At 34.4% G+C, this 27,223-nt stretch overlaps 1 protein-coding gene across 1 annotated transcript in view; it reads right to left on the bottom strand.

Annotated features, from left to right (window-relative positions):
* DNAJC1 (DnaJ heat shock protein family (Hsp40) member C1) overlaps positions 1–27,223 on the bottom strand; it is a 205,992-nt gene that overhangs the window by 98,782 nt on the left and 79,987 nt on the right. The window contains exons 5-7 of the mRNA XM_077896846.1: positions 26,752–26,849; positions 25,705–25,798; positions 15,550–15,640 (exon numbers count right to left, since the gene is read on the bottom strand). Of these exons, the coding sequence (XP_077752972.1) occupies positions 15,550–15,640; positions 25,705–25,798; positions 26,752–26,849 (283 nt within the window). The remainder of the gene's footprint in view (positions 1–15,549; positions 15,641–25,704; positions 25,799–26,751; positions 26,850–27,223) is intronic.

Genomic DNA, 27,223 nt, shown 5'->3' with positions numbered 1-27,223 from the left:
AACAAAAACCAAACACCCCCCTCCCCCAAAACCCAGCTTATAGATACAGAGAACAGATTGGTGGTTGTCAGAGGCAGGTGTGGGAGTGAAGAAGTGGGTGAGGACATTACAAAAAATTACAATTGTTTTGCTATAAATAGCTAGGTGTTTTATTGTGCATTAGCTACTGCATTGTTTTTAAATGAAACTCACAGATACTCACAATGAGATGATGATCACAATATAACCACTCTATCAGTTTGTATATATCTTTAGTTTTCAAAGTACTTTTTATGAAACATTTCTTACATGAAAAGAACTCAGTCATAATAGTGACATAATATTGTTCATAATAATTAGAACAAATGACTATTTTCTCATTTGTAAAAGGAAGCTAAATCTAATCTTATAAAATTGATGTACAGAAAACTATAAACCCTAACATACTACTTTGTGCAAAAGTGGCTCCTAATAGTATATACATTCATCTTTTCAATATTTTAACAAGCGCAAAATGTAATCTGATGGCATCAGGGGTAGTTATCAATAGATGGCTATCAAATGGCCCCTTCATTAAATCTGTTTTGATTACAGGGTCAGTATTAAGAAGCTACTCCATTCTTAATTGCTATTAGTCAAATTCCATATAGTCAAATTTCTTATAACCATATTTCACCATTGTGTGTGCATGTGTGTTCACATATTCTATAATGCTGATGTAGTAAAATTAATACAATATTGTCATAGGAATAAATTCTAGAACAAAGAATCCATAAACATTTCAATTCAATGGGAAAAGGATTTAATAAATTATGCTGGCACAACTGAATATACATTTGAAAGAAAACTGGACATAATCTTACACAATACACAAAAATAAATCCCAGTTGGATAAGAGCCTTGAGGGGGAACCTGGGTGGCTCAGTCGGTTAAGCATCTGCCTTAGGCTCAGGTTATGATCCCAGCGTTCTGGGATCAAGCCCCATGTTGGGCTCCCTGCACAGTGGGGAGCCTGCTTCTTCCTCTCTCTCTGCCCCTCCTCTTGCTTGTAGTTTTTTTTCTCTTAAATAAAATCTTAAAAAGAAACCCTTGACTTAAAAAGCCCAAACAATAAACATATTGTGAAAAAAATCTAAAATACTGCATGTATTATTTAAAGGATAAGGAAATCTTAACTGAGACTGAAACACAGATGCTATAAAAGATAAAGGAGAGAATAAACAAATCATGAGAGAATTAATATATTTGAAAAGGATATTTACAATTTAGAATACAAACAGAAGACTGATAATACAGAACATTTAAAGAGATGTTATAAATTGAGAGGATAAACACCCACCCAAAAAAAAAAAAAATGGGCAAAGTTCACAAAAGAACAAATCCAAGTGGCCAGGAAACAAGATACACCCTCTAAAGTTTAAAGAAATTGGGGGATCCCTGGGTGGCGCAGCGGTTTGGCGCCTGCCTTTGGCCCAGGGCGCGGTCCTGGATATCCGGGATCGAATCCCACGTCGGGCTCCCGGTGCATGGAGCCTGCTTCTCCCTCTGCCTGTGTCTCTGCCTCTCTCTCTCTCTCACTGTGTGCCTATCATAAATAAATAAAAGTTTAAAAAAAAAAAGAAGAAATTGGGATGCCTGGGGGGCTCAGCAGTTGAGCGTCTGTCTGCTTTTGGCTCAGGGTGTGATCTTGGGGTCCCAGGATAGAGTCCCGCATTGGGCTCCCTTCGTGGAGCCTGCTTCTCCCTCTGCTTGTGTCTCTGCCTCTCTCTCTCTCTGTCTCTCGTGAATAAATAAATAAAATCTTTAAAAAAAAAAAAAAGCTTAAAGAAATGCAAACTGAAGTAATAACATGATATGATTTTATACCTATTATATGAGCAGAAATCTAAAAATCTAATAAAAGATACTGTTGGTAGGGAAAGGGCCATCTCTACATTGGTGGTAGAAATGTGAACTATTACATTACAGCCTTTTGGGAAGTGATCTAAGAGAACCTATTAAAATTAAAAAAAAAAAAAAATCTTCTCTCCAGCAATTCCCCCAGAAATAAAAGCATAGAGACAATGAAGCAAAAGAGATGGGGGTCGCCTGGATGGCTCCCTCAGTTAAGAGTCTGTCTTCAGCTCAGGTCATGATCTATTGGGATGGAGTCCTGTACTGGGCTTCCTGCTCAGTGGGATGTCTGCTTCTTCCTCTCCTTTTGTCCCTTCCCCTACCTCATGCTCCCTCCCCCCTCTAATAAAGTTTTTTAAAAAAAGAGAAGGAACATCTCAGTAAAAAATAAATAATAAAAATGAATGTATAGTTTTACAAAGTTGCAGATATAAATATAAAACAAAATTTAAACATTATAAAACATAAATCTGAAAATACAATTTTTGAAACCAATAAACAAACCACAGCTTAAAATATTCATTGATTTCTCGCTACTTTAATAATATAGGGCTAAGACTGTAGCATCCAACATTTTGCACTTGACAAAATTTTTCATATATATTAAAAATAAAAACGCGTTTTCAAACATGTCTAAGTGAAAAAGAAGACTTCTATTTGTTAACTACAACTATCTTTCCTGCAAATTTCTAGTTTTAATAAACTGTATGTAATTAGTATGGGCCCAGCTATGAATTTTGGTGTTAATAAACATATCCTTATATATAGTTCATCCAAGAAAAACAAATCTAAGATTTTTTTTTTAGCAGCATGATGAATCTTATAAGGAAAATTCTGAGTTAAATAAAGAATACAGAGTATTTTTGCTAGAAAAGTAATTATTATTGAAATTTGGTAAGTTATGGGCTTCAGGTTAAGATAGATTGATTTTTTTTTTTTTTAAGATTTTATTTATCCATGAGAGAGAGAGAGAAACATAGGCAGAGAGAGAAGCAGGCTCCAGGGAGCCTGATGTGGGACTTGATCATGGGACTCTAAGACTCCTGGGCCGAAGGCAGGGGCTCAACCACTGAGTCACCCAGGTGTCCCAAGATAGGTTGATTCTTAATGACAAGCCTGACCAAGGCTAGAAACAAAAACTGACCAACCAAACAACAAAATCCAAAATAAATTTAGAAAGGGAAGTAAAACAAACCCATAACACATTAAGTGTCTAGTGACTGAAGAGAGAAATGGTTTCCTTTCAAAAGAAAAATTTATTCAACATGATTGTCAAAGGAATAAGAAATGAGCCAAATATCATCCTAAGGGAGCCCTTCCATTTGATGCTTTCATTCAACAAAACAACACAGAGTTCGGGTAGAGGAACAAAAACCAAAAAAACAAAAAACTCTGGCATAAGTAGCCTGCCTTTTCATATACTTGGAAACTGACACTAAACAATTCAACTAATGAGTTAGCTACTTAGATCAAATACTTCCTGTCACACATTGCAAAAGTGTTTACTATGCTAAGACACATTTGCTGAATAGTAATTTGGGCTCTTTGATCATGAACCTGCAGATATTCTTCAGGTCTTGATTAACACTTGTACCTCTATGGTTTTGAAAACAGTGGAGAAGAGTTTAAACTGAGCAAAGTCGTAACATCTTAACTTATTACCTTCTTTTTCTAGCAGACACAGAGAATTTCTCTTTGGAAACGCTTAGACAATAGTGCAACAGATATTAATGAAATGGAACTTGGAAGAGGAAAAGGAAGGAAGTTTTTAAATCAGTTTTGAGCACTATACTTAAAATATGGAACTGAAAAACTAGATTATATCAGAAAAGTTATCAGAATGGTAAGGAGTTTTGAAATCATGTCATTAATATGAATCCTGGTAGAAAAGTGAGAAAACAAGTCAGAAAAACTAGATTCTGTATCTTTTGTCACTTGCCAATACATTAGTATTTATTTCACATGATTTATCGCTAAGTCTCCACCTATAAAATGAAATATCTGCTCTACCTAACTCACAGCACAGGTCCAGAAATTAAATCTTGACTTATACAGGAATGTGCTCTAAATATTTTTTTTAAAGATTTTATCTATTTATTCATGAAAGACACACACAGAGAGAGAGAGAGAGAGAGAGGCAGAGACACAGGCAGAAGGAGAAGCAGGCTCCATGCAGGGAGCCCTACATGGGACTAAATCCCGGGTCCCCAGGATCACACCCTGGGCCAAAGGCAGTGCTAAACTGCTGAGCCACCTGGGCAGCCCAATGTGCTCTAAATATTAAGGAGAGAGGGAACTATGTGCTAAACTAATCTCTTGATAAAACTCCCTTCACTTCCACCTGCTTCTTCCAGTGTAGCTCCTATTCCTTTGACCTACTGGGGTCCTAAACCTTGGAGTCATCAACTCCCCTTTCTCCCTTACATCCTGTAAGAAATCTAGTAGGAAATCTTGTCGCTAATTTCAAAATACATTAAGAATTCCATTTCTTCACTTTTATCACCCTGATCCAAGCTATCACCACCTCTTGTCTGGATTACTAAAACAGCTCCCAACTGGTTGGTCTCCTTGTTTCAAGTCCTTGTTTCAGTGTGTTCTTAGCCTCACAGTCAGACTTCTTAGAACATGTATCACATCATGTCACTCCTCTGCTCGATCTTCCTAGGACTTCCCATGTCAGACTAAAAGTCAGGTTCTTACAGTATAAGGCCCTCAGTGATTTATGCCTCCTATCCCCACCCCATTCATCATTTCTCTAACCTCATTTTAATACTCTCCAGACTCCTTACTATTCCTCAAGAACATAAAACTTTCATCCATTGCTTCTACTTGAGGCAATCCATTGCCTCATCTCCCTTGAGGGCTTTGCTCAAATGTCTCTTTATTACTGAGTCCTTCCTTGTCCACCTTATTTAAATTGCAACAGGCCTGCCACATCCATATATACATACATACATGTACTCCCCATCATTCTTCCTTTTTACTTTTTATTTCAGTATTGGTCATTTATCATTACTTATCTTGTTGATTCTTTCTATGTGGGTTAAAACCACTAAAATTTTATACCCCCTTCCACATTTTATGTAGATTATGTCATATATCTTTTTATTTGTGTATCCCTTGATTAGTTTTTGTAGATATAGTTGATTTTACTACTTTTGCATTTTAATGTCCACAATGGTAAAAAGACCAGTCCCCTACAATGTCAGCAGAGGCGAGGTGGGGAGCTGTAAGTAGGCATTCTTGCCTATCCCAGCAAAGGGATATCAGCTGAGTGTCATCAGTCTGGCAAGCGAGAACACCCATACCTGCCCAACCCTAACAAGATCCACAAGCACCCTTTCTTTCAGCTATAAAACAGGACATGGACGTCCACCCCTACCTGAGGGCAGCAACTCTCCCCTTTCTCAACTCAACTACAGCACTGTCAGAAAACATCACTTAAACAAGATTCAGAGTATAATACCCCAAAAGTCCAAGGTTTTTTTTTTTTTAAGATTTTTATTTATTTGAGAGAGAGAGAAAGAGTGTGAACATGAGCAGGGGGAGGGGCAGAGGGAGATGGAGAAGGCTCCCTGCTGAGCAGTAAGACTGCTCAGTAAGTAAGACTCTGGGCTCCATCCCAGGGCCCTGTGATCATGAAGTCACCAGAAGGCAGACACTTAACTGACTGAATCACCCAGGCGCCCCCTAATGTCCAAGTTTAAATTTAAAAAAATCCCTCATCATACCAAGAACCAAGAGTATCTCAATTTGAATGAAAAAGATAATTAATAAGATGAAAGGGAGATCCAAAGTATCTGATAGACTTTTAGAGCAGCCATACAAAAATAGTTTGATAAGTAATAATGGGCATTCTCAAAACAAATGAAGAAATAAAAAGTCAATAGCAAAGACACAGAAGACATACCAAAACACTAATGGAAATATCAGAACCGAAAATGTGCCATATAAAATTAAAAATTTAATGATTGAGAACTCAAAAGAAAAATGGAATAGAGAAAGTAGTTAACTTGGAGACAGAATGAAAGAAATTGCCAAATCTGAAAAACAGAGAAAATAAATTTAAAAAATTAAAAAAAAAAGAGCGTTGGAAACTTTAGGAACTATAACACTCCATTACACAACAGCAGAATACACATTCTCTTCAAATGCCCATGAGATATATGCTAAGCTAGACCATAAAACACACCTCAACAGATTTAAATGAATTGAGATCATAAAGAATGAGTTTTCTGACAAAAATAAAATCAAATAAAAAATCAATAACAGAAAGATAACAGGAAAATCCCCAAATACTTGGAAACTAAACAGCATACTTAAATAATTCAGGAATCAAATACTGAACTGAATCAATGAAAATATGATGTATCAAAATATGTTGGACACAGCCAAAACAGTGCTGAGAGAGGAATTTAAAGCACTAAAAACTTACATTAGAAAAGATGAAAAGCCTCAAGACCATAATCCACATCAAAAACAAACAAGCTCAAGAAAGCAGAAGGAAAATAAGAGCAGAAAGAAATGAAAGAGAAAACAAAAAGCAATAGATAAAAAATCAGTGAAACAAAGAACTAGTTCTTTGAAAAGATCAATAAAAATGACAAACACCTGGCGAAACTGACAAAAAAAGAGAAATTACCAGTTTTAGCACCAAAACAGGAGAAATCACTACAAGACATACAGACATTGCAAGGATAAATTAGTATGAGAAACAACTATACACACATAAATTTGACAATTTATTTTTTTTTAAGATTTTACTTATTTATTCATGAGAGACACAGAGAGAGAGAAAGAGAGGCAGAGACACAGGCAGAGGGAGAAGCAGGCTCCATGCAGGGAGCCCGATGTGGGACTCGATCCCGGGTCTCCAGGATCACGCCCTGGGCTGAAGGCAGCACTAAACCGCTGAGCCACTTGGCCTGCCCAAATTTGACAATTTATTTTATTTTATTTATTTTTTTTATTTTTATTTATTTATGATAGTCACACACAGAGAGAGAGAGAGAGAGAGTCAGAGACATAGGCAGAGGGAGAAGCAGGCTCCATGCACCGGGAGCCCGACGTGGGATTCGATCCCGAGTCTCCAGGATCACGCCCTGGGCCAAAGGCAGGTGCCAAACCGCTGCGCCACCCAGGGATCCCAAATTTGACAATTTAGATGGAATTGATCAATTGCTTGAAAAAATACAAACTATCTCAACTCACTCTTAAAACAGACATGTAAAATAGGTATTGAATAGCCCTGTAATTACAAAGGAAATTTACTTTGTAATTTAAAACTCCTAAAATAGAAATATCCCATCTTAAATGGTCCCACCAGAGAATTCTACCAAATTAACACCAACAGTCTCTTTCAGAAAACAGGAGAATGCTTCCCAATTCCTTATATGATGTTACTTTGATACCAAAATCAAACAAAGACGGTACAAAAAGAGAAAACTATAGACCAATTTCTCTCATATAGGTGCAAAAATCTTTAGTAAAATATCAGTAAATAGAATTTAGCAATATATAAAAATAACTATATACTATGGCTACATGGTACTTACTGCAGGGATGCAATTCTAGTTCAATATTCAATATTCAATCAATATTGTCCGCCAAATTAACAAGCAAAGAAATATCACATGATCATATTAATGGAAACAAAAAAATTAACAAAATTCACTATCTAACAAGACATGCACAGGACTGGTATGCTAAAAACTGTAAAGCACTGAAGAAAGAGACCAAGAAGATATAAATGGATGAAGAGACAGTGTTCATAGATTAAAGGACTCCAGATAGTAAGTATCAATTCTCTACAAATTGATATACAAGTCTGACATATCAATTCTCTACAAATTGATATACAAGTTTGACATAATAATTCTTATAAAAATTTCAGCAACACTGTAGATATATACAAGATTATTCTAAAATTTACATATAAATGCAAAGGAACTAGGATAACTAAAACATTTTGAAAAAGAATAGGAATGTGAGAAGAATCACTCTATGTGATTTTTTTTTTTTTTTAAAGATTTTATTTATTTATTCATGATAGTCACAGAGAGAGAGAGAGAGAGGCAGCGACACAAGCAGAGGGAGAAGCAGGCTCCATGCACCGGGAGCCCGATGTGGGATTCGATCCCGGGTCTCCAGGATCGCGCCCTGGGCCAAAGGCAGGCGCCAAACCGCTGCGCCACCCAGGGATCCCTCTATGTGATTTTTTTAAAAAGATTTTATTTATTTATTCATGAGAGACACAGAGAGAGAGGCAGAGACATAGGCAGAGGGAGAAGGAGGCTCCATGCAGGAAGCCTGATGTGGGACTTGATCCTGGAATCCAGGGATCATGCCAGCCAAAGGCAGATGCTCAACTGATGAGCCACCCAGGCGTCCCGGATTTTAAGACTTACTGTAGAGCCACAATAATCAAGACTGTCACAGTGGCAAAAGGAGAGAGATGTAGATGAATAGAACAGAATAGAAAATTTAGAACCCTATGCAATAAGGCCAACTGATTTTTGACAAAAGATGCAGACGCAATTTACTTTTTGAATAGTTTAAAAAAAATAGTGTTAGAAAAGCTGGCTATACATCCATAGGCAAAAAAAACCCTTTAACCTAAACCTCCTTATAGAAAATTAACTCAAAATGGATCATAGATTTAAATGTAAAACAAAACTATAAAACTTTTACCAGAAAATATGGGAGAAAGTATTTAGAGTATGGCTTGGTGAAGAGTTTTTAAAAATAACATAGAAAGCCTGATTAAAAAAATAGCAACAACAACAAAAAATAGCAACAATAAATTGGACTTCATCATAATTAAAAGCTTTTGCTTCGTGAATATTAAGAAGACGAAAAGCGACAAATTGGAAGAAAACATCTGTAAGCCACATATCTGAAAAAGGAATCATATCTAGGTTATATAAAGGACTCTCAAACTTAACAGTTAAAAAAAAAATCCAATTTGAAAATAAGCCAAAGGCATAAAGAGTTTACTGTAAAGGACATGCAGATGGCAAATAAGCACATGAATGTTTCAACATAACTGGCCATTAAGGATATGCAAATTAAGTTCATGATGAGATATCTCTACCAATGTATTAGAACATCTAAAATAAAAAAACAGTGAGAATCCCAAGTGCTGGTAAAAGGTAGAGAGACTAGATATCTCCTATGTTGCTATTAGGAATGTAAAGTTACATAGGCACTCTGGAAAAAAATCAAATAGTTTCTTAAAACTCTAACCATAAACCTATCCTATGACCCAGCAATTGTACATTTATCCCAAATAAATAAAAACCAGGTTTACAAAAAAACTTACACCTGATTATTTACAGCAGGCTTATTTGTAAGAGTCAAAAACTGTAAACAACCAAAATGTCCTACAATTGGTACATGGTTAAACAGATTATGGTACAATCATACACAGAATAAATAAGAATGAACTACTACTGATAAACGGAATAACTTGAATGGATCTCAAGAGCATTATGCTGAGTGAAAAGAGCCAATATCAAAAGGTCAAATATTTAAAAAAAGGTCAAACACTGATTCTCAAAATCCTATTCTCTAAATCATATAGTCAAAATGACAAAGTTAGAGAGATGAAAAATAGATTAGTAGTTGCCAGACATTAGGGATAATGGGGGGAATGGGAAGATATGGGTGTGATCATAAAGGAGTGGTGGCTGATTGAGATGGTGGTTACATAAAAACACACTTGAGTGATAAAATGGTAGAGAATTATATACACACTTTGTATCAGTGTCAAGTTCCTGGTATTCAGGAGCGTACGTGGGACCTTCTCTATATTATTTTTGCAACTTCCTATGAATCTATAATTATTTCAAAGTAAAAAGTTAAATAAACAATAATTCAACAAATATTGATGGGAAAACTAGATATCCATGTGCAAAATAATTAAGTTGGTCCCTTACCCACTAAGAAATGAAGTCCAAAGGGATCAAAGACCTAATGTAAGACCTTGAACTATAAAACTCTTCTTTGAAGAAAATACAGGGCAAAAGCTATATAACACTGGATTTGGCAATGATTTCTTTGATATGACAACAAAGACATAGACAGCAAAAGAGAAAACAAATTAGACTTCATAAAAATTAAATTCTGTGCATCAAAAGACAATGTCAACTGAGTAAAAAGGCAACCCACAAAGTGGGAGAAAATATTTGCAAATCACATATCTGATAAGTGATAATATCCAGAATACATAGAGAACTCCTAATTAACAACAAAAACTAATCCAATTCAAAACTGAGTACAGGACTTGAATAGACATTTCTCCAAAGAAACACCCATCAGGATGGCTACAATAAAAAAACTCTCAGAAAATCAGTGTTGGCAAAGACGTGGAAAAACTGGAACCATTGTGTACTGTTGGTGAATATAAAATGGTACAGCTTTTACGGAAAACAGTATGTTGGTTCCTCAAAAAACTAAAAATAGAATTGGGGTCCTGGGTGGCTCAGTCGGTTAAGTATCAGACTCTTGATCTCAGCTCAGGTCTTCACCTCAGGGTTGTGAGTTCGAGCCTCAGGTTGGGCTCCACATTGGGTGTGGAGCCTACTTTAAAAAATATTAAAAATAGAATTATAGTATGATCCAGCAATTCCACTTCTGGGTATGTATCAAAAGAACTAAACCAGGGACTCAAAGAGTTATTTGTATACCCATGTTTATGGCAGAATTATTCATAATAGCTAAAAGGTTTTACTATATAATATGATTCAGAAGTTAAGGTAGAATTTCTATTTGGTCATGTTTGCAAATGTACTGGAGCTAGTGACTGGTATATGCTTTCTCATAAGTTATCTCAGACAGTATTCTCCATCCATGAGCACATTATATTACGACAGCATAAATGATCTAACCTAAACTGGGGCTACCTCTGCCCTATCTCCCTTGTCCTCTTCACTATCAACCTCTGAATCAACTTAAGATCTCCTTTCTTCATAAAAGTGAGTTTTCCAAAAATGAGTCTTCCTTTACCCTAGGGAAAGTGAATGTTTTCCCATCCTGCCACCCCAAAAAAGGCATACTCGGTCCTCCACCCACATACTTTTCTCTTGGCACTCTCCTACTCTCACTGGGGTATGCAACAGGGACCATGAAACAAGAAGAAAAATATAAAAAATATATAAATATATATATTTTATTTTATATAAATATATAAAAATATATATATTTATAAATATAAAAATATAAAAAATATGTCTGGAACTATTATTCTGCAGATAAAAAAGAGAACTTGACAATAAAGGTCTGATTAACTTGCTTTTGTTTCTGTTTTAAATCATATAAGGTACAGAGAAAAAGATAAGGAAAATACTAAATTTTACTTCTTCCTCCAATTTTTTCTTTTTTTTTCTTTTCTTTTTTTTTATTTATGATAGGCACACAGTGAGAGAGAGAGAGAGGCAGAGACATAGGCAGAGGGAGAAGCAGGCTCCATGCACCGGGAGCCCGACGTGGGATTCGATCCCGGGTCTCCAGGATCGCGCCCTAGGCCAAAGGCAGGTGCTAAACCGCTGCGCCACCCAGGGATCCCCCCTCCAATTTTTTCTATTCAAAATTTCACCTTTACAATCAATTTCTTTCTTTCTTTTTTTTTTAAAGATTTTATTTATTTGATTTGAGACACAGAGCACAAGCATGTGCACACAAGTGGCAGGGAGGGGCAGAGAGGGAGAAGTAGACTCTCCACTGAGCAGGGAGCTGAATGCAGGCTCGATCCAGAACTCTGAGATCATGATCTATGCCAGAGGTAGACGCTTAACTGACTGAGCCACCAAGGCACCCCTACAACCAGTTTCTTTATGAAATTACTCATTTTTCCAATTCATGATATGGGCTGTTTCATTATTGTACTTAGAATTCACATCTATTGACTTAGAATAGAAAAAATAATCACATAAGTAAAGAATGTATAATACACATATAACAATGAAAAGTCTTATTATAAATATTCAACTTATTTAAACCTAAAACATATAATTGATTCAATTTGTAATAAAGAAATAAGTGCTCAAATTTTCCAAATAGGTATATTTTTTGCATAGACTTCCAGATCAATGATATTTATTTTTAAGAAATCATCTTTTTCCTAATATACCATTTTAATAAGACCACCACACCTTACTCAATGTATATTCTGGTATGGCCCTCCGAGGATACTACACAATCTCAGCAGTAGAGCAGATAGACTTGAGGGCAGATTAACAATTAGGTCATGAGAAACAGGCAGCATAAAATAGCTGCTGCTAATCTGCATGAGATGCATTTACTCAATTAAGCAGATGGAAATGTTATTATGAACTCAGTATTCCAATGATGGTCTTTAAAATTAAGAAGGATAGGGGCAAATGAAATACACACTGGGGAATTTGGGGTCTTTATATATTAATTCTAAAGTATACAATACAGAACACTGTAATGAAGTTAACAAAATTAATTAAAAGATTCTTTGCATGTAACCATTAGAGACTACATTAAAAAATACATGACAGTTTCTGACATTATTAATAATGTGACTGTTCTTTAACATTCCTAATGTTGATACCATCACCTTTTCCTAATATACCACTGATATAAAAAATATGAGCATTAGCAGTCTTATTACTCACAGCTGGTATTTTTTTTAATATGCTTTCTCGTATTTATTTTTTCCATTCTGAGTTTCAATAACTAATAAACTAGTGAATTTTCAAACTTCTTAAAGGATTACTACATATTTTTACTGGCAAACAGTTTTTAGATTTTAGATATTTATGTATTTGAAAATATGTTTCTTTACAACATCTTTTTATTAGACAATAACAATAAGAATTATTAATCTGTTTGAAAATTTCTATCAAATGCTAAGAACAAAAATCTTCAAGCCATTTTGGGAAAATGATCACAAACTTTAAAAGGAATTTTTATGTTGTGATAAATTAATCTTATACTGTGATAAATATTTTATGCCTAACCCCTACTTTCTAAGTTGTAGTGTACATACTTAACCCATTATTATTACAGAATTCTAATATATATATCAAAATTATAACAATTAAGTTATTTATTACAAAAGCTACATAAAAATAATAAACTGTGTTTATAAAAGCAATAAAATATATGTTCACCTTGACTCTACAGGTAAATTTTGGGTTACTTTGATATTTTTCTCTTTTCCTGTAAATGTGACTTCCCCCCTCCTTTTGATTTGTCTTGAAAAGCTTAGAAAAATGTTATCTAACAATTATACTTAAAAACAATTACATAAATAGTATACTTACTGAGTTTCATTTATTGATTGATTTACTCATTTAATTGATTACTCATTTAATCATTTGTGCAACCTTCCTCCCCAACACATACCTTACTTAGTAAGTAATCCTCTATCATCTTAAACTCTTCCCTCTTAATAGAAATCTGCTTTCAACAATGACATAGTTGACTTGATTATTATTATTTATTTATCTGAAAGAGAAAGCTAGCTTGAGCAGGGGGAGGGGGAAAGGGAAAGGTGAAAGGCGGGAGGGAGAGGGAGAAAGGAAGCAGACTCCAAACTAGGACTCTGAGATCATGACCTGAGCTGAAAGCAAGAGCTGGATGCTGAGTGGATTGAGCCACCCAGGCACCCATGAGTATTATTTAGCATTTATAATTGTTGAAGATTTTGAATTAAATTATGTGCTCCTTGAAACAGTGTTGTATATAGGATAGGTGCTCATTAATATTTATGGAATTACATTAATTCATATAGTCATCCAATATATCCATTTATTATGTGCCAGGACATCATAGTCAATATTGCAGACATAAAGATGAAAAAGAAACAGCCCCTGTTCTAAAGTTACCCAGACACCTGAGGGATTGTAATAGGGTGAAATATGGACCCTAAAAGATGTTCATTCTATTCCCGGAATCTGGCAATATTTTACCTTATACGGCAAAAGGGACTTAGCAAATGTGATTAAGGCTGAGCACCCTGAGACAGGAGATAATTTCAAATTCTCCAAGTTTGCCCAATCTAATCCCATGGGTCTTAAAATTAAGAGAACTTTTCCCAGTTATCGTCAGAGAAAGATGTGACTACAGAAAAAATGTCAGACATCACAATGCTGCCTCTGAAGATGGAGGAGGATCTAAGGTATATGGTCGGGGGCGGGGGCCTAGAAGCTGGAAAAAGAATGCTGCCCTGTTTGGTAAACCTTGATTTTAGCCCAGTAAGACTCATGCTCGACTTCTGACTTACACAATGGTGAGATAATATATTTGTGTTTAAGCCACTAAATTTGTGGCCATTTGTGAGAGCAGTGTTAGAAAACTAATAGTAGACCATCTAGTCCAACATGTTTTTTTGACAGATAGGAAACTAAAATCTTCAAAGTCCCACATTTGGGGATCCCTGGGTGGCTCAGCGGTTTAGCGCCTGCCTTTGGCCCAGGGTGCAATCCTGGAGTCCTGGGATCAAGTTCCACGTCAGGATCCTGGCATGGAGCCTGCTTCTCCCTCCTCCTGTGTCTCTGCCTCCCTCTCTCTCTCTCTCTCTCTCTCTCTCATAAATAAATAAATAAATCTTAAAACAAAACAAAACAAAACAAAACGCCAAAGTCACACATTTGGGTAGTGGCAATGCACTCTTTGAGTTTAGAGAGAACATAATCTTCTTCTCTTGTCTCAAACCATTGTCTGGTGCCAGAGGAAATGCAGAAAGTGAGGACCTTCTGATGTGAAATTGTTTTCACCATTTTTCTATGTATTAAGTGTGTGGACTGGATGTATGGTATAGTAATACCACCAGTTTGCTTTGGCTAAATTACAGTTGACTGTTAATGCAGGTTTGAACTGTGTGGGTCCACTTAAATGCAGATTATTTTCAATATATACAGTACAGTGCTATAAAAGTATTTTCTGTATCCTATGATTTTCTTAATAACATTTTTTCTCTAGGTTACTTTATTGTAAGAATACAGCATACAATAAGTAAAACATACAAAATATGTATTAATCAACTGTTTGTGTTCTCGGTAAGGTTCCTGGTCAACAGTAGGCTATTAATAGTTCTGTTTTGGGGGAGTCAAAGTTATACATGGATTTTTCTCAGTGTGGGAGGGTTAGTGCTCCTAAACCCTGCATTGTTCAAGGGTCAACTACACTTATATATGCTACAGGAACTGCTTTTACTGCACATCCTCCTCGAGTTGTTTTGTAACACTATGCTTGCTCTGCATGTGTGTGCATTTATGGGTGTGAGGTGACCAGTTATTAATTATCTTTGTATTGTCTCCTGTGCCCAGGATGGTATTATGACATCATACACTTCTTTATTTTTTAATTTCTTTAAAAAGATTTTAGTTATTTATTTGAAAGACGGAGAGACAGAGACAGAGAGAGAGAGAAAGACAGAAAGAGAGAGAGAGATAAGGAGCAGGAGGAGGGGCAGAGGGAGAAGCAGACTCTCCACTGAGTGGGGAGTCCGACATGGGGCTTGATCCCAGGACCCCAGGATCATGATCATGACTGAACTGAAGACAGATGCTTAACTGACTGAGCCACCCAGGCGACCCAAGAAAGCATAGGAAATTTAATTACTGCTGACTTTAAGGGAGAATTCAAATTTAAATAATCAGTTTTATATGATATTGTTAACACAGTAAGACAATGTTTAAAACTCACTTTGAAGTGTTTCAAGTTCAGCTCTAGTCAATGCATCTTCCTTTTTCTTTAATCTTGTTTCTTTGTATTTAGCATAAAACTCCCCAGCATCCTTGAAAAATAAGTTACAAAATACATTAACGTGAAAATCAGTTTGCTTTGACACTATTTTCCACATGACTTCATTTTAAAGCAGTATATTCAATTTAACAAGTAGTCTTCCTTTCGGTTTGTTTTTAAATTTTATGATGAACGGAAAAAACTAAATACATGTTTCTTTATCATTTTTATCTCTTAGAGTTTATTAAGGTCAGAAACTGCATGTGTGTAAATTTAAGTAAAGTCTTTTCTTTCAGATATGGAAGAGAGGACTCTTCTTCCTGTTTTCTACCGCTGGCTTATTTTCTCAATATTGTGCTGTTGCATGGGCAGAGAGCAGAAAAACATACTCGCTGAATTGAATTAAATTATTTTGCACAGTAAATTATATTACTATAACTAACAAGGTACTAACATTATTTTCATATTAGTCCCTTAACTTCAAAAGATTTTCAAAGTTATAATACGCAAATCTGATTATGAAACCTATACAATTATGTAGATACAAGTGAAACTGTCATTTCTCCTTCCACCACATTTAGAGATTAGTTCCTATTACAGAGACTTGAGGACTAAGAACAAACACTTCTGTGTCAAAATAAAGTGGCAAGAGTCTCTAAGAGTGGCACACAGGTAAGACTAGCAGAGTATTGAAAAAAAAAAAAAAGACTAGGCCTTCAATAATCACAAACATGGAAATAAACAAGTTGATGCTCTAGGCATATGAAGATTCTGACAATGAGAAAAACAGAATAGGTAATTTCCCACTACCTCAACTCAAACTTCATCCATTATATATAGCAAGATACTTGGAGCTGCCAGATCACGTTGTGCTTTTTTAATGTCTTTGCCTATGCTTTGCTCTCTAACTAGAATATTTTGCCATCATTCTGATGAACTCCTATGCATCCTTGTAAACCCAAGCATCACCACCTTTGCAAGTTTTTCTGACTTTTCTTGGCAGAGTAATTCTCTACTGTATATTGTAGAGATACAGTATATCTCTTTCTGTATTTAAGCACACTTCTAGGATTGCTTGTATCATGCTATGTTGTCTCCTAGAAAATGAGAAATTTGAGATAGGGGTACTTGTATGACCAGAGCCCAGTATCTGGCATAAAGCATGTATACAATAAATATTCATTGAACTGAACTAGATCAAAGTATATGAGAAATCTTGTAAAGAAAGGGCTTGATGATAGATATGGAATAAGAAAAAGAGAAGAATTGAGGATTCCTAGGGGGTAACATTCCAGATTTTAAGATTCCCAGGGCAGATTTAAGATTCCCAGGGCAGATAAATCAGACAAGTTAAGAGGGTTTTATTTTTTAAGGAAATAAAGGAACCAAATCAATTCTTGGCTCTATCTTGATTCAAATGGAAATGTATGAACACTTAAACCCTAGAATGGAGTTTTCTCTTTTCATCTATGACTGTCCCAGAGTCAGAGCTTTTCTTACAGTCTATATCTCTCGAGGTTATATCAGAACTCTTCCACTCAACAATAAATTAGGTAAACAATAGGTATTTCTAAAATCACTGTATCAATATAATAAAGATGTATCTCTTATTCTCCCCTTCTCACTTTTATATTCCTCCCTCATTTCTATCAGAAGGATTCCAGAAGCCCTAAGTCAGTGAAATAATGGTATCATTTGAAGGGTATTTGACTTATCATTTGATAAGTCATGCATCCAGCATACTTATCCTCCCAGCCCATATATACTTTTGGGTTAAGGATTTATGGCCCCTTACCATTCCCTGTACTGCTAAAACACTCAACCCTGGAATACTATTATTTTCCCTAAGTCAGATCAGTCATTTATTCCTCGACATGAATGAATGAATGAGCTTATTAGCTTCTTTTTAGACAGTTTTTAATAGTAGGGAAAAGATAAGGTCAGGAAGGATTTTGGATAAATATAAAGAATAGCTTTCTAATAATTAAAATTACCTTAAAATGAAAGAGACTGACTTCAGAAGTAATCAAGAAGAGACCAGGTGGCTATTATTTAAGGTACATTCTAAGGGACTGAATAAGAACAGTTGTTTTCAAACTTTTCCCCCTACCATTCTTCATGAGTGGCTAATTCACATCAAATATAATTGTCAAGTAGAGAAAATAGTCTCATTTGGAGTCCAGAATAAGCCCCAGTTTACCCACACACAAAAAATTAGAATTTCTTATAATCTTCTTATTCATCTTTGTGGACACTGCCTGAAACATAAGAGAAGCTTAATAAATATTCAATGAATGAATGAATGCTTACTTTAATCAATCAGGGCTCTAGTTTAATCAATCAGCTAAGCCTCTGCTGAGGTTTAGCTCTGTAATACTGTATAAAAACTATGGGATTTACACGGTTCCAAACAGAAAGAGTTCCTATTCTCCAGGAGCTTGTATTATAATTATTATGGATGGAACATGAGCAAAAGTTTTTACTTTTGAAGCAACTCTCCTAGCACTTAACAAAAATTTTTGAAGGGCTCAAAGCTTCAAAATATCATATAGCAGGGAACTGACTTTACATTGTAGAACTACAGCCAACTTATAGAATTTGCATGTTAGGAGTATTCTTATGTATATAATTGTAGAGCACAGCTCTCGCAAAGAAAGGTGCTAAGCAATTATATTTACTTATGCTTATATACTGAACCACTATCACATATGTTGTACCTTGTTAGGACATATGGAGATTATATGGTAAGACAAGCAGTTGCCCTTTAAGGCATATGTAGAAATACCTGAATAACCCAAAATTTGGAATGTAACCTATGTGAGAACAGGGATTTTTGTGTTTTATATATGTGTGTATGTGTGTGTGTGTGTGTATGTATGTGTATATATACACACACATTTTTTTTTTTTTTTTTTTTTTGGTATTTCCAGGGCCTTGAAGAGAACCTGGTTCATACTAAGCATTCAGTAAATATTTGTTGAATGAATTACTGGAAGAAAGAATGACGCTCACCCAACATTCTGTTTCCCCACATTTCCTTGTCCTCTTGAGATTAGGTGGGGTCATGGGTCTAGTTCTAAATGGGCTGTGGATGGAAATATCATGTGTCATTTCAAACCAAAGCATCAAAAAGTTCATGCAATCCTCCAGCTCTCTACTCATCCATAATGAGTAAGGAGGCCACACGTTCCAGGTGGGTGAAATTGGAAGATGGTAAAGAGGTCGGAGTCCCTGAATGGCTATTTAGAGCAGAATGCCTTCTTTCCTATCAACCAGTGGTAGGCGAGTGACATGAACCAGAAAAAAAATTTAAGTCACTGGACTTTTAGGATGATCTGTACCTTGCCATAGTCTATCAGTCTATTCTTGTTATAATACCAATAATATGTGGTATGAAGTTAATACAGAGAATATACGATGGGAGGTTTTCAACTGGCCTTATCAGGAAAAGCTTCCTTTTTTTTTTTTTTTTTTTAGGAAAAGCTTCCTAATGATGATACCATTTATATAAGCCTTGAATATGTAATATTTCCAAGATTAGTGAGTTATGAGATGGAGGATATCCATATCAAAAGTTTTTCTTTTAACATTATTGACACAGTTTAAGTGATAAAATAACATGCTGAGTTGGTGCTATCTGCCATGTTTTGGTTTACTTTTACTTCTCCATATAAACTTCAAAATATTAAACAATCAAAGGAAAACTTAGGAAAGAGGAGAAATGATCTAGAGTGGTACAAGCAGCAAAATGCTACTTGGGAATAAAGAACATGGAAGAGCTCTGAGGACTGGTAACTACAAAAGAAATGAAGGATGCTCCATTTCTTTTTTTTGACAGTTTGATAGTACTTCTCTTTTGTTTGAAGCTTACATACAACCTTTAGCATAGGAAAATGCCATTGACGTTAAGGCCTAAGGGCTATTTTTTTCTACTTGGGCTAAGAAACAAAAAAGACTACAGAAGTCATCTACTCAGGTCCAACTCAATGCAAGACTCCTTCCATAACTTTTATAATAATTACAACCAGCCTAAATACTCTGGTAGGGACTTTTTTTTTTAAGATTTTATTTATTTATTCATGAGAGACACAGAGAGAGAGAGAAGCAGAGACATAGGCAGAGACATAAAGGGAGAAGCAGGCTCCTCATAGGGAGCCTGATGCAAGATTTGATCACAGGACCCCGGGATCACAACCTGAGCCAAAAGCAGACGCTTTACTGCTGAGCCACCCAGGTATCCCATCTGGTAGGGACTTTAAGATCATACATCTTATTCATTCAGTATAAAGTAGTTATCTAGCTAGTTATCTCCCTATTGGGAAAATTTATTCTTTCTCAGGTTTTACATTTCTCATATTTTATTATTTATTTTAATTTGCTTTAAGTTTCATTTCTGTCATTTAGTAGTTACATCACTTTGAGCAAACAGCCTTATTTAATCTGAGTCTTATTTTTTATCTAATAAAATATGGAATCAATGAGACTATATATCTCTAATATCCTATCTAACATTTTGTTTTTTAAATTTTTTCTACACCTAGCAATAACTCTACTTTATGTTCTATCCTTGGACCTCTTAGTACTTGCATCTTATGCTCCCCTTTTAGAGGGCAGAAGGAATGGAATCTTTGTCTTCTGTTGGGTGGTCGTTCCAATTTCTTTTCTTTCTCTGTCCTTCTGCAATAGTAGAGTCTCAGCCTTACAAAAATTCAGATGCACTTTTTCATCTCTTTTCATTTGTTTGTATACTCCCTACATAAAGTATATTTGCCTGCAAAGTTTTTTTTAAAAAAAGTTCTTAGAGTACTAAAAAGTAAACTTAGAGTACTAAAAGTAAACTTTTTCGTCCCTTAGAGAATCTGTGTTTAACACTGAGTAGAACAGGCAACTCAGCTTGCTACAATTGCCTCAAAGCCTTTTAGAAGCTTTTTTCCGCTGCTAATTAGCTGTGAATGTTTTGTTTATTTGGTTTCTGACAGAGCCTCAGCAAGCAGAAGCAAAGGGGCTAGAAAGGAAGGGCACTGACTGTACAGAGGCTGACCTCCAGGCTGGTCCACAATTGTAGTTTCCATGGGAGAAGCTTCTTGGGAGGGAGGATGCCTCCACTTACAGATAGTTTTGTAAAATATAATATTCCCTTTACTGTCTCTAATATAGGCAGTCACAAAATAAACTAAGTTATAAGGGTTAAACTGAAAACACGCACATAGTACATATTTCAATAATTGCTAATCTCATGGTTATGAATATACTTCAGAACATATATGAGAAATAAAAAAATATCCAAGAAGGGCATTTTGGAAGCCAGAAAATTTTCTTGGGATTATAGGCTGAAATTAGCCAACACAGAAGACCACTTTAGTCAGATTCTAAGAGAATCTGAAACTACCATGAGAACCAAAACAAACTGAGATACATTTATCACTAGGGCTAAACTTTTAATGTTAAAATTAAATTCTAGGCTCAAAGTATACAATGCCTCTCTTGATATGGTCCAAGTTTCTTGTCATATTTTAATTCATATTCCATGTCTTCTGTTGATCATTCCATTTGCTTTGCACATTACCTAAACACATTTTCTCATTTTCCCAACTTCTCGCATAAGGTCATGCATTTAATTCTTCTCTAATGTTCTTTCATTGCTCTATGCACACATTAACCTTCTTTCTACTCATCAATTTACAAACATTCTCCACATTTTTTACTTTGGTTTCTCATTTGACTTTTTACTTTTCTGCATATTGTGGGTATATGAATGATATGAAGTATACATTTTGCTAAATATATACACCTTTTCTTGGATATTTTCCAATCTGGGAAATATTTGATATCAATTTAATATTATCAAATATTTTGTATGTATCAAGTATAAGTTTTAAGTTTTTTGGTCTCATTCTTCTATCAATTCTTATTTCCCATTATCTTTTTCAGAACAAAGGAAAGGAAAAAACCCCAAAGCTGGAGGTAATAAGAACCTTCTTGAAAAGCAAAGGAAGTTATCAAAGATATACCTTTATCTCCACCCAGTCTGATCACAGAACAACTTTGAGTCTTTTTTGTCCATTATGTACTGTAACTTTTCCACTCCTAACATTTTGTAGGTGTCTTTGTCAGATGAGTGTGATAGAAACACTTTGCTATCTAATCAATAAGCTTTATTCTAACTATCCTTTATAGATCCCCCATATCAGATTTATCTATTAGAGTATAAATTCCTAAATGGGTATATACAGAGTTTCAAGAGCTGGGATATAGGCTTAGGTAACAATAATGTGCTATATGCTATCTTCTTTTTTTTTTTTTTTTTAATAAAAAGCAGTTGTATAATGTTTTTCTTAGCTCTCTTTCAGCCTTAACACAGAATGATTGTATGGGAATTACTTATTTATGAAATTATTTTTGCATACTATCTATTACACAAAGTGGGCACTTCACTGTCAATGATCAAGACTCAATTCAAGTGGCTCCTCTGTAGTTTTCCTTGGTCATTCTAAATAGAGACAATCTTACTTGTTTGATCAACAGAAGTCTTTTGTTTATATTACATATGTGAAGCTTATGCACCATATTGTATCACAATTATTTTAATTCATGTATTATAATCTCTACCTGACTATAAGGTCCCAGAAGGCATATTCTTCTCAATGGCTCCAAGAGTGCCTTGTTCTGATACATTTAACAAATTTTTATTGAACTGGCTAACCTGTTTCTCTAAATATGTAGCTCAGAAAAAGTTTTACACATCAAATACTGATGTAACTAGTCTCATTTGCTATGTTTTTGGGAGGGAAAAAATAATTAAGGTAAATTAATCAGGTAATAAGTTTTCTTAGGGATCTTAGATGCCAAGTAATAAACAGTGAACTTAGGAGCATAAGCTGAATCAGAATTGCCACCTTTCCACCTCCCACTGGATAACCATTTATGTATATGAAGTACAATAAAGGAATTGGGTATTTTGAGGAAGAACAGGAGGAAAGAAGTTGGAGATGAACAGCTGTTGATATGACAAGGACAAAATTTGAGTACAGATTTGGCTAGTGTAAAGGCCATTTGCTGGAAGTCTCTGAATATCCCATTTTTAGTTTGGACCCTCCTTCTTATCCAATAGTTACATACTTACACAGAATACTTGCAGATCAGTTTTAATGAATTTCATGAAATTCAAGAGATTCACACACAGAAGTAAAATCCTCTTAACTGACGTCTGCTTAACTTATTTACTGCATGCTTATGGACACTGGATATCTCAGCTCTTAAAGCTGTGTTGATGATACTTCCTATTGTAATTATAGTATTCAATTTAAATATATATATAAAAAAAGGTGAAAAGTAAGTAGAAAAAGACTTGTTTCTATGAAAACTAAGTAGATGCTTTCGGAAACTCAATAAAGGAGTTGCTAAAAATGCTGTTAACTAGATATAAGTCAGTTATGAAAGAAGGGAGAAATCATAAAAATCTGTAAGGATTATACAGTTACATTGCTTTGTAAGAGTCTAGTTTAACTTTTCTTTAAAGAAATCAAATGGAAGTTTGTCCCTAAAGAAACCAAGATTATAGATGAGGTATATGCAAGAAGAAAAAAGAAACAATGGCCCTAATCACAGAGGAGGTGAATAAATATAAAGTACAAGGCTTAAATGTTTAAGGTCTTATGTATCATTTTTTATACTTAGAGCTAGACTAGTAAGGCTCTTTTTTTGACCACTGTACCAATTATCAACCCAGACTGCTTTAAGTAAGGACAGCTTCTTCTCAATTTCATAAATAATTTTATTTAAGATCTCACAGAAGTATCACTTCAAAACTTTTATATTGTGGATAAGGCATATGTATTCACATTACACAATTTTATGGATGTTAAATTAATATAAAGGTTATGGCAGACTGAAGGAAAAAAAAGACAAAAATCTAATCCAACAAAACTACTAAGGACTGCATTGCTAATGTTTTCTATGTTTATCAATCTGCAATAGTTTCACTTTCACAGTTTGTATCAGAGTCTAATATATAAAATTATTTTCTTAGTGAACACTAAGAAAAAAAAAGAGTCTTATGTCCTTGAAGCAGAATTAAAATACTATTTGTTTAAAACAAAGGGAAAATTGTCTTATTTTTCTCTCGGAATTAATTTATCATAAAGAAATAATTAGAACAAAATTTAAAAGTTAGATTTACAAAGGTTTTAAAACCTCATGTCTAGCATCTCAAAACTGAAAGCAACAGGTACCACCAAGTAAGTAAAAATTTCAAAATTTAAACTGATCCAACAGTTTAAGAAAGCAAAGTTTTGGGATCCCTGGGTGGCGCAGTGGTTTAGCGCCTGCCTTTGGCCCAGGGCGTGATCCTGGAGACCCTGGATCGAGTCCCACGTCGGGCTTCCCTTGCATGGAGCCTGCTTCTCCCTCTGCCTGTGTCTCTGCCTCTCTCTCTCTCTCTCTCTCTGTGTGTGTGTGTGTGTGTGACTATCATAAATTTAAAAAAATAAAAAAGTTTCTAAAGAGACTAAAATTTTTTTGTGAAATTACTAATTTCTATAACTTAAAAAAAATTTATGGCAAGGCAACACAATGTTAGCTCTAGATGCCATAGGAGATAACTTAAAATAATAATGTATAAATCTAAGCCATCTTATATATTGGTTCTATTTTTGCAAATTACTCTGCATGCTAACCAGGAAATATGTTAATTTTACCAAATCAACATTGTTTCAAATGGATTAGTTTAAAATTACAAAGAAGTGTTTCAACTGACATTTTATGTGATACTCTATTTACTCTGCCTCATGACTATAAATGTATCTACATTCTGGTTTGCCTACTGCAGATTCTGAAGCAAAAAAAAACCAAAAAACAAAAAATACTCTTAAAAAAACACAAGAAAATACATGTTCTAAAATATCTTTTGGTTACATCTTCTCATATACATATTGGCAAGGTAAATATACCTCTCTCTTATTAAGACCTACATACATATAGCATACAAGGATTGTGGGGTTTTATTCAAATAATATGCTAAACAACTTATAAACAAGAGCTTTTAGATTGCCAAAATACCCCAATTTTCTCTATTAATTGTAAACAAAATATATGATTCTATAAACAATAACTATTATGATGCACTATTTGATGGAAGAATTGGTAAATAATTTCACAAAGGCTAGAAAAAACACACTAGTGATTTTTATTTCATTTTCCCTTCTAACATAAAATTTTTGTTATAAGAGGAAAAAAGAATAAAATGCAGAAGTTGGAGTGATTCATTCCCTTAAATGATTAGGAAGAACACCTCTGATACATGAAAAGTGGATTTAACTGGGTAGGAATTATCTGGCTCTCTTGTTTTTTCTAAACATTTATTTTATGAAATGAAATACTTCCTTCTCCAAATTACAACTTAAAAGTACCTCAAAATTTATACACCCAAACTATTACATATACTTTAAAATGTTATGTTTATGTGTTGGGAATTTTTTAACCAAGTGCAATAATTGAAACTAGCAAAACAATAATTTAATAAAATGTTTTGGTATACTAGATATTAAAAAAAATAAGAGAAATTGTCATAGTAATATGATATAGATCCACACTCTATTGTTTGATCAAGACTGACTAGCAACAGAAACTGATTACCAATATAAGACCAATACCTCACTCCTCGTAAAGTTGCAAATAAAATGGAAAGCAATATATATTTTTGCATAATTAGACAAATGTTCATGTACAGGTTTCTTTTATACTGTATTCTTAAATGCTATGAAAATAATGGGTGACAGGCTATTTGAGTCCTGTTCTTTTTTTCTGGATACACCTTAAATGATTACAGTGAATTAAATTTTTATTGCTCTTGTATCTGTCCTAAGCATAGTATTTTTTTCCTGTTTCTAATGTCTTGGAATTCTTAGGTATTATAAAAGCAATGTAAGAAACAGTTATAGGAATAGATACCTAAGTAATTTTAGAACTGTTCTACATAGGTTTACACTTATATCAATTCAATCAGCATTATAAAGCATCCACTGTATATCAGCACTCAGATACAGACATGGGCATAAATTATTTCATGAATAATTAAAATGAAAGCATCTAATATTATATGAAAGAGGTACACTTTACCTGGATTAGATGAGGCAATGCTTTTAGTGTAAGGCAAAACCAAATTCCCAGCTTGCATGGAAGCAAATCATGCCACTGTGGTTTCATCAGTAATCTAAAGGGATTACACAAAAAACAAAGAAGCAAAATACAGAAAGAAAGTTGGGAGACAAATATTTTGATAAGGATCATGAATTCTGTTATGAATGTCTATTTCAACAAAAGTATGAAGATATTTTTCAGTGAGATATTTATGACATTTATTACTACATTTGATATATTCTATCATGAAATACATTAGTTACAATAAATGCAATATGTATAGCAACTAAGAGAATCTAAGATAAAATTTTGGGGAAGGAGACTCTTAAACAAGTTACAAAGATAAAGAAACAAAAGCCCTCTTTCTAACTTGGACTTTTCATCAGTTCTGCAAAATGAATTCTTAAACCTTATGATTACTTCAGCTATAAAAGACTAAACATCATCAGAGTGTTCCTAAGTGCTGACAAGCAGATATGAAGACTGTAGCATAAACAAACCAATACATAAAAATTAATGTCATTTGCAGTTCACTGAAGCATTACTCACTGATGTCATCAGAACAGAAGACAAGCAGAATAGTCTCTGATCTCCATCTCACATTGATCCAATTCCTGCCCTGCTGTGTGAACTATTTAAACCCTTTATTTCTTTTTATGAATCGATATTAGAAATGGTATCTTTTTGAGTGTACTGCATATCACTGCCTTTCTACATATTGTCATTTCTGAGCTAAACACTAAAGTGATAGATTCGTTTACGAATACTTTATTTCTAAAGTTCAGTATAAAAATTTCAAACAACAAGAATTTGGGGTTTTGATTACTTATATATTAACATTTTACAAGGGAACTTTTGCCTAAGATTAGAACTTGTCTCATAAACTATATGACACAGCACTAATCTTTTATAAACCTACTACAGATATAAATGTTACATATTTGAAATTAATATATATGAAGTTCAATTAGATTAAAGACATTTTAAAATAGTTTCAAATTACAAAATATTATTATATGCTCCCACCTTTCATTTTTTTCTGAAGCACCAAGTTTTGATGCATCCACACTCTTGCTGCCTGTCTTTTTTTTCTTTTCTCTTTTTTTTCTACTAAGCAGTTCATCCTTAATGTGGAAAGAATTATGGTTACAGGTTATCATTAACATGTACTCTTCAAACGTTATCAAGAGTCTTCTGTGAAGGGTAAACATTATAGAAGAACATTTATGCAAATGTATGTAGGGTCCAACATGATTAAGTAAAATCATCAATCTTTAACAATAACTGTTGCCATGGCATCCAGTCCTTAAACACACATGAAGTTCAGCACTGTCAGTCATGTGTATCTCCATAGCAATCAAAGTTTTCTAAGAGAAAGCATTCAACTTACTTTTTCTCATTCATCCAACTTTAATAATGTCACTTCAAAAAGACTGAGTAAACAGATGCTAATTTATGAATACTGATAAATATGTTTGATTATCCTTAGCACATAAAT

Source organism: Canis aureus, chromosome 5 (genome assembly GCF_053574225.1).
Source record: "Canis aureus isolate CA01 chromosome 5, VMU_Caureus_v.1.0, whole genome shotgun sequence".
Classification (NCBI taxonomy): Eukaryota; Metazoa; Chordata; class Mammalia; order Carnivora; family Canidae; genus Canis; species Canis aureus.
Note: the sequence above shows the minus strand (reverse complement) of the source record. Positions and strands in the feature narration are given on the sequence as shown.